The sequence below is a fragment of the Prosopis cineraria genome, unplaced genomic scaffold (assembly GCF_029017545.1).
Source record: "Prosopis cineraria cultivar Desert tree isolate PC_DT_omini unplaced genomic scaffold, ASM2901754v1 PC7, whole genome shotgun sequence".
Lineage (NCBI taxonomy): Eukaryota > Viridiplantae > Streptophyta > Magnoliopsida > Fabales > Fabaceae > Prosopis > Prosopis cineraria.
In genome coordinates, this window is record NW_026555338.1 from 33,700,495 (window position 1) to 33,709,857 (window position 9,363).

The 9,363-nt window shown below is 33.7% G+C and overlaps 1 protein-coding gene across 1 annotated transcript; it reads left to right on the plus strand.

The window, feature by feature from the left end:
• The first annotated feature begins 4,851 nt into the window (after positions 1–4,851).
• Positions 4,852–7,048, plus strand: LOC129316199 (NAC transcription factor 56-like). The gene is made up of 3 exons (XM_054960499.1): positions 4,852–5,103; positions 5,289–5,596; positions 5,870–7,048. The coding sequence occupies exons 1-3, from the start codon at positions 4,920–4,922 to the stop codon at positions 6,425–6,427; spliced, it is 1,050 nt and encodes a 349-aa protein (XP_054816474.1). The 5' UTR covers positions 4,852–4,919; the 3' UTR covers positions 6,428–7,048.
• Positions 7,049–9,363: the final 2,315 nt, after the last annotated feature.

Consider the following 9,363-nt stretch of genomic DNA (forward strand, 5'->3'; position numbering starts at 1 on the left):
ATTTTATAAAATTAAAATATCAAAGTAAATTTTTATATAAAATTAAAAGACTACAGGTATACTTTAGCCATTGATAAATTATAATATAATTATGGGTAAATGAGTAAATTACCTTTTGAATTTTATATCCAATAGCATCATAGATTCTGAACTTGTTCATTATGCAAACTATTCTCTCCACTTTTAAAAATAATGTAATCTATCCCCTGTCATTAATAAAAATTAATTTTGATTGTTAGTTGACCAGAAAATAAAATAAAAGAACTTAAAATTACAGAAAAAACCAATCCTTTTCTAGTTAATTAATGATTACAATTAACTTTTATTATTAATAAGAGTCAAATTGCACCATTTTTAAAAACTGAGTGAATAATTTGCACAATAAAAAAGTTCAAAGCCTATGCATTAGTAGGCTTAAAATTCAAAAATAATTTACTCATTTTATCTGTAATTATTTTAAATAAAAAATAAAAAATAATTTTCATAAGAATGAAATTATTAATTTATTATTGACTCTAGCTCCCCTCTCCTCCCTCCAACTTCAAGCGAGATCCCTCAAACAAATCATACAAGATATCACTAACTCCCTCTCCCTTCACCCCTAACCAAACACACCCAACAAGAACCACCGCCGGCAACCGATGGAAAGAAATCACAGTCAGCAGGCACTGTGGAGTCTCAAAGCATATCACATTTCGAGCAGCAATACGTACATAGTTGAAATCGAATCTCGGAAAATCACAAAAAATAACAATCATACATTTTAAAATTAAAAAGCCTACACTAGAAACACTTGAACGCCGTTTTGGTTGCCGTTGAACAGTAAAGCCTGTTGAACGTGGAAATAGAAAAAGGAAGAATGGAAGAGGCCAAGCGTGCGGAGGTCACCGTGGAACCTAAGGCTAATCGTGTGGAGGTCAGGAATAAGGTTTATTTTGGATCACTCTGTCTGTAATCGCCGTCGCACTCTCAGTTGCCGTGGTCGGAGATTCAACCACGTCGTCAGTTGAGCTTCACGTGATGGATCGAATGGATTGGCGTCTCATTTGGGATTGAAAAATGGCAGGGCTTGAGGATAAGGATGAGAAATTAAATGACCTTGGGGAAAATGAATTTCATGGGCGTGGGGGAGGAGTCAATTTCTCACAATTTTGATAGATCAGAACTGACTTTCCTGGAGAAGAGAAGAGTGAATTCTAGTCTACCAAACAGCATTTTCAACATTTCATTTCTCCCATCCAATTCCACCGTACCGAACGGTCTTTATAAGGTAATTTTCACATGGTTATTGATTAACCTGTGCTCTTATCCTTTGCTTCCAATTACATGCACAACAAAAGATCTTGGTCCGTATGCAACCTCTCTCACTCACTTGAGTTATTGTCCTTTTAATTCCCCTTCCTCTCTATTTTTATTTTAATAATTTGTTTAGTGAGCTGAACACAGAATATACTTTACTGATAAATTATAATAAAGACTAATCTCCAAGATAATATTGATAAAATGATGGTTGGAATTTGAACTCTACCACTTAGTGCCTGCTTGGATAACCTTTATAATCAATTTTAAATGTCAAAATAATATTTTTATGAAAATATATTCAAGTACTCTTATTACATGTTAAAATTAATTATAAACTTAAAACTATATTTTTCTAAAAATATTTACATACTTATTATACATGCCAAAATTAATTATGAACTAAAAATTATATATTTTTTTAAAATATCTAAACACCTGTATATATATAAAAATCAATTATAAATCCAAAAATATGATTTGTAAAAAAATTTACATGATTTTTGGATAAATTTTTAGAAAAGCATAATTAAAAAAAGAAAGTAATAATGGCTTATAAGATAATTATGATTTTAGGTTTATAATTAATTTTTGCATGTATGGGGGTATTTGGATATTTTTTAAAAAAATCATAGATCTGAGTTTATAATTAATTTTGACATGTATAATGAGCTTTTAAATATTTATTAAAAAATATAATTTTAGACTCATAATTGATTTAATATATAACATGGGTGTTTATATATATATATATATATTTCATAAAATCATGGTTTTACATGATTTTCAATTTTTCTTTTCTATTCTACTTTTTTAATTTTGATTAAAATAATCTTATTTATTAATTTTATAAATTAATTATATACCATATAATGTAAGCAATTATATTGAAAGAGTCTGTTTGGATATGGGTCATGATCGATTATATGAACCGAAACCACGGTCTTGGTAAAAATCATCCAAGCACCCTCATTTTTTTCATAATCAATTATTTGTACTTTCACCACATTTTGCTACAAGTTGGGAAGAGGAGCTTATTAAAATCAATTTTAACATTAGACCCATGTATCAGTTGTCAAACATTTTACCTCCCAAGCATAGTCCTTCCAGCAAATTGTAAGAGTCTGTTTTGCATGTGGGAGTGAATGAGCAGTGGCGAGTGTTGTGAAATTGGGTGTTACAGTTTTTGTGTCGCATCCTTAAAGATTTTTGTGTCTCTCTCTTCAACTTGCGTATTATTATTGATGGTTCTGACTAGTTTTTATTTTTTACTTTTTTAACCTAGACTACTGTTTATTTTACACATTGTTTAGTCAATAAATTCACAAAAATTATTATTATTATTATATGTTTACATTAACATTAATGTAATTTATTTATTGAATAGAATTCACAAATTTAATAATATTATATACAATTTTATCAACATTTACATTTTTTAAAAACAATATTTTTTATGGTAATTTATACATTTAAAATTAATTTTTACTAAATCATCCAAACATATTTAATTTTATCAAAATTAATTTTAAAAAGTATAATCCAAATATTATCACATTATAACATAATCAATTATAATCAAAATCAATCTTATTAATCAATTTTTTCACAATCAATTTCATCCAATTGAAATCCAAACACATTAATCAATCATATTAATTAATTTTTTCATAATTAATCATACCCAACTGAAATCCAAGCTTCTACCAATTGTGTTGATTTGAGTTAATTTTATTTTAACAATTTTTATTATTTATTCATAGGATTGTGGATGTTCCTTCTTACAGATCCATCCGTTTCCAAACGAAAGAAATTGAAAAAGAAGAAGAAGAAGAAGAAGAAGAAATTTTTAGTGTGTATTTGGATTTCAACGGACAAAATTAATTGTTGAAAAAATTGATTAAGAAAAAATGATGATGTTTGGATAATATTTTATAAAATTAATTTTGATAATTAAATATATTTGGATAATTTTTTAAAATCAATCATAAAGATAATGAAAAATGCTCAAACACTAAGAATTGATTCTCAAATGGATGAAAAAAAATAGCTTCTCTAAAATGAAATTTCACAAGTCAAATGAATTTTTGTAAAATTGAAGATATTTAAATAAGTTTTTCTAAAATTATAGTTTTGATCTCGGAATTGATTTCAAATGAAAATGCAAATATACTCTTATCCTTCTAACGTTTAAGTCGGTGTTGACCAAAGCTTGGGGAAAAAGAGGGAGAATTATTTTAAAATCTCACTCAATACTATTAATTATTTTCAAGTCTAATGATCATTGACTTCAGGAGAATGACAACATAATTTATTATTATGCCTTTGAGTTCAATTGTCAATAAATATGAAAGTGATTAATTATATTGAGTGCAATATAATTTGTATATAATTCTTAGGGAAAAAATAGACAAGTGTGTGGAGGTTAAAGTTGACAACAAATGATGTTTGAGAGTAAAGGTGAGCATCAATCAATTCAATTTAGTTTGATGCTAAAATGTGTAAAATTGATTGATTAAACAAATATGAACTGTAAATTAAATCAAACAAGGAACAAACTGAATTTTGACAATTCGTCTTGATCAATTAATTCAGTTTTGAGCTTCATTTTAATTGCTTATACTTGAGCCAATTGTTTTTATCCTACTAAAATAGCAAGGTTTATATATAAAATTGAGTTTATAAAGAGATATTTTTTAAAAAAAGTAGGTTAAATTGAAAAACTAAATAGACTGAATCAAGTGACAAAATTTTGATTAGATTAGATTCAATTTTTAATTTTGGTTTGGTTTTGCAAAAGGACAAAATTTTTAATTTTGGTGAAAAATGGAATGAAACGAGGCGGATGATCATGAGTGGGAAATATGGAAGAGGGGATGACGTGGGGTGAAGATGGGTCAGGATGGGACCCACCACTGTTGGAATATGTGGTTAAATTGGAGCAATGTGGAGCTACTTTTAAGGTTTTACCATTACCCCGGTGATGATGGTGAGCCTAAGTATCTGTCCCCACTACTCCTTATCCCCTAACCCTCCATCCCCATTCACCTTTTTCATGCACCACCCCTTCATCATTATTATTCAATATCTTCCCTCCTCCTAAAAGTACCTCCTCTTTTTTTTTTTTTTAATTATCATCATTTTATCTAACAGTTTATGGACCTCACCCACGTGTCCTCCTCTCCTCTCTTCCCCTTCTTGACGTGTCACCTTCTCAACGGCTCCTCTCTCACCGTCCCTCCTCATCCCCTGCCCCCCCTCCCCTTGCGCCCCACTCTTTTCCCCTAATCAGGCTTCCCATTCTTAATCCTTTCGCTAATCTCCCCCTCCTTTTTCTGCCACGTCATCTCACTATTGGTTGGCGCTGCGGACTTACGGTGGGCTTGTCCGCATGGGACCAAGTGCCACGCATCACTCCCTCGTCCTCCTCCCCATATATAACGCCGCCTTCGCCCTCTTCTCTGAGGGGCATGATCCATGTGAGTGTGAAACCAGTAACATTTCCCTACCACGCTCTTCTCCTTCTTCTTCGTCTTTACCGGAAGCCATTACCCTAATTCGATCCGTAACTGCTCACCGCTCCCTCGCTGAAGCTTTTGCGGCCGCTGGTTGGGCTGTACATGGAGAGCACCGACTCGTCCACAGGTTCCCAGCAACCGAACCTGCCGCCCGGGTTCCGGTTCCATCCCACCGACGAGGAGCTCGTCGTTCACTACCTCAAGAAGAAGGTCTCCTCCGCTCCCCTCCCCGTCGCCATCATCGCCGAGGTCGACCTATACAAGTTCGACCCCTGGGAACTTCCTGGTACGTCCAATTATTCTATGAAACAGAGACTGACTGGACGCGACAACGATATTAAATTAAATATAATTTTAACACGCCATATTTTATATGAATGGTACTATTTGACTCTCAACAATTTTTTGAGTAATTTATACATGGTGGAAGCGATGCGGTTTTGAGTTCGGTGGCTTTCACTTTTTCTGCAGCTAAGGCAGTGTTTGGGGAGCAAGAGTGGTATTTCTTCAGCCCGAGGGACAGGAAGTACCCGAACGGAGCGAGGCCAAACAGGGCAGCCACGTCTGGGTATTGGAAGGCGACGGGGACCGATAAGCCCGTGCTCACAGCTAATGGAAACCAGAAGGTAGGGGTGAAAAAAGCTCTGGTCTTCTACGGAGGGAAACCCCCGAGAGGGATCAAAACCAATTGGATCATGCACGAGTATCGCCTCGTCGATAACAAGCCTAACAACAAGCCTCCTGGGTGTGACTTAGGCAGCAAGAAAAACTCTCTACGGGTAACCTCTTCATTAATTTTCCGCACAAAATACTTTTTCTAGGTTTGAGTACTTCGTATAACATTGGCCAAAAAAACAAAAAAAAAAAAAGTACTTCGTATAACATTCAAACTCGAATCCTTAATTCGATCCGATCGATTTCAGTATCTCTTAATCACTAGCTTATTTGCTACTTTCATTTAGAGTTGGAGACTTCGGTTCTGGATCTAGATTCTGATATATATGGTCATCTGGTTATTGTTATTTTTTTTTTATGGTTGCACTATTATATAGCTGGACGACTGGGTACTGTGCCGAATCTATAAGAAGACCAACACACAGAGATCACCCATGGATCATGAAAGGGACGATTCAATGGATGATATGATTGGAGCTGGAGGGGTGCCTTCGTCAATCAACGTGGGCCAAATGAATGCGAGATTTCATCTTTCCAAGATGTCCACATTAAGCTATGGTGGAACCGCATTGCTGGAGAATCATCATGACCAGAACTTGCTGGAAGGGGTTGTACTGAGCAGCAACCATAACAAGGAACCAGATCTTCAACTTCCCTTTGTGACAACCATGACTACCACGACTGCCTCTAACTCAAACGCGAAACGAACGCTGTCTTCTCTGTACTGGAGCAATAATAACGAAGAGGAGGATGTGAACGGCACAAAAAGGTTGGGTTTGGATGAGAATCTTCATCATCATAATAACAACAACGAGGGTGGCAGTAATTCCATAGCCACCTTGCTTAACCAGCTTCCTCAGACTCCTTCATTGCACCACCAAACAACGCTTAGCTCCTACCCATATTCGATACCTGGAATGAATTGGTATACTTGATTTCGCTTCTCAATCAAGAGTTGGCTCATTAATATCTGGTTATGAACGATAACATAGAACTGATGGAAGAAGCGAGAAAGGAAATCGATCAGACTAAAGAGACATGAATGGCTTATATATATTAATTATACTGAGATTTTGGCTGTTCGGAATTATTGGAAGCCGGTTAGAAGGCTAATCAAGTAGATATATATGGCCTTAAAATGGACTCTTTCCAACCATGCATTGGTGGGGGTTATAGCTTGCAATACTCTAGACGAAGGACGTGACACATAAGGTGAGGCCATGGATATTTTTAGGCAAACTATATATAGCCTTTATACATTATATATGGATATTTGCTTGTTTTATTCATATGTAAAGGAAATCAGGGTTTCAGCTTTCAACAGACCAGAAAGTTATATATTTACATATCGTTGCTAGCTTCAGGATCATATTCACCAATAATATTATAGACATATCCCTGTACATATACTGTAGAATTCTGATGGATGCAAAAGAAATTAATTACGGGCAAATTAGTGGTGATTATGGTTTTTCTTCGTGACATTGATGAATTTTTCATTGGTCTTTTTCTAGCTGTAATCTGACCGTGGCGATGAAGATTAATTTAATCTAAAACCACGTATGAAAATGATGTTAATTAAGCGTGTTTTTAAGTTATATCCAATGCCAGATTCATTTTTTCAGTCGACACGTCAAGCTGTCCAGAAGGTTATTAGTCTTATTCACATCTTTATCCTTTTACCCGGAATCATTTCTGCTAATCAAAATCAGCTACTATCCTAGAACATGCATGCACGTGCATATGTTACATGTATGCATACTTACATATAGTATACAATATTAATCTGTCTGTTGTCAAATAATTTTCACCACTTTCCTATGGAAGACTTGTCCAAAACTTCACTCACATTTATATCCTTCGATTGGATCTTCTTTTGATAAGTGCAGGGTTATAACTCTACTTACAAATTCGTACTGTCTTGTGTTAAAGTAAATTAACAAACAAGTTTTACTGTATATGACTTGTAACTCGTTTCAAATTTTGATATATATATATATATAATAACAATTTTTATAACTATATATATTACTTCTCAATATGCATGATGTTATTGTGTTATTAGAATGAACGTCACACATGCAACTGGCCATGTTTTCTAATTATAAGTCTTGAATATTTCTGGCTTCTTGTTGTGAGATTCTAATGATTCTATATATATGATTAGGAGGAACTAGTTTGTGCGTGTGTGAATATATATATATATATATATATATGCCGAGTATTTTTGTTTCTTGATTTATTCCCTTCTGAAAAGTTCAGCTTTACTCACACAACATATATATGAAGTCACTGTGATCATATAACGTAAGAATTCGTTTTCATAAGAGAACCTATGGTAAACTTACATGTGTTACGGGCTACGAGTTTGACACTTATCCTCAACCCAATCAATTTGTCATGCGCCCAGAAAATGTTTAATGAAATGACACTTCATTAGAAAATGTCAAATGAATTCTTACCACTTCATTAGCTCCCACAGGTGAAAGAGAAGATAAAAGCGTTGTCAGTTTTCTGTTGGTTTATTGGTAAGCCGAAAAGGATGATACAGGTTACTGATAATCATTTATCAACTTACAAGGTACATGATTGACACTAATAAGGACAATATAAAGTATATATAAATCCTTGGTACCAGAGAAAATTAAACCCACAAAATAGGTGATCACAAACCTTTCTTTTGTCAAATCCTAAAAGTGGCCCAAGAGATTAACAGTAAGAAATATAATTAATAAGAGAACATCGTGCAGGGAGTTCACATATGAGAGATCTAAGGATAGGGATTAAGCTTCAGGTTTGAAAATTCAACGAGAGGAACCAATCATAAAGAGATGTTTAGTAGTCTTGGATACATCTCTTTGCCTGAACATCATATATATAATAATCATTATATGATGAGTGATGAGCGAAGCAATCTAGAATAGCGTATATTATAAAAGCGAAAGAGGGTAGAGGATAGAAAGTAGATTGTTGTGTACCTAGTAATCCACAAAGAAACTAGGATTACATCTGAAAAGAGAACCAAAGATATTTATATTTGAGGATGGGTGTGTCATTTTCCTATCGTGGGAGTGATAAGACGCAGTTGAAGTATATTCCATGACCCATGAGGTCACACAAGTAGACAACAGAGTCTACCTCACGAGCAGCTACTTCATTTTTTTCCTCCTGGCTCACTCTTAAGGGTCCATTAATTCTTCTCTTCCTAACATCTAATGGAATCATTATCCTAAAACCACAAAAATTAAATGCCCTTTAATTGCATTCCTTTCTCGGTTAACAATACCAATCAACTTTAAAATAATTAGCATCATTTTGTGCTTATTTTTGGAATACATACTGTAACCCATGACTCGACTATATATTATTATTGTTATTGTTATTATACCCTTGATTGTGGCTGATGCTTTCACGGTTTCACTCACCTTAATAAAATCTACATATGAAACCTCGTCTCTAAAATTAAAAACAATTTTGTAACGATATTAACCTTGCAACCTGCATGTATTATTAATTTCCTAGAATGCACGCATGAGTTGTGGTTATCTTAAATATTTTTTTATTAGTTTGATGGGCAGAATTTTATTAAGTAATTAGAAAACGGCATGTGTGCAAATTAAATAAAGCGAGATCGTAAAACATTTTTTAGAAAATTATTATTCTTAATGCAACATTTTTATTAAAAAGATAGTAATAAATACTTGAATAACATCACTTGTGAGTTCCTTTTGTACTGTACCTGGATAATGCTCGGATGCTTTTTCTCTACATTTCAATTCATTTACCCTCCCAACATGATAAAGCCAGCGGGGTTCCTCTCCCTGGAATTAAAGAATAAAAAATTGAAAGAAATTTATTGAGTCCACATCGC

Bases quoted from the DNA above. Each gene is read 5' to 3' on its own strand.
- LOC129316199 (XM_054960499.1), top strand. From the start codon at position 4,920: ATGGAGAGCACCGACTCGTCCACAGGTTCCCAGCAACCGAACCTGCCG. The intron at 5,104-5,288 runs GTACGTCCAATT...CTTTTTCTGCAG, and splicing joins CGACCCCTGGGAACTTCCTG to CTAAGGCAGTGTTTGGGGAG. The intron at 5,597-5,869 runs GTAACCTCTTCA...ACTATTATATAG, and splicing joins GCAAGAAAAACTCTCTACGG to CTGGACGACTGGGTACTGTG.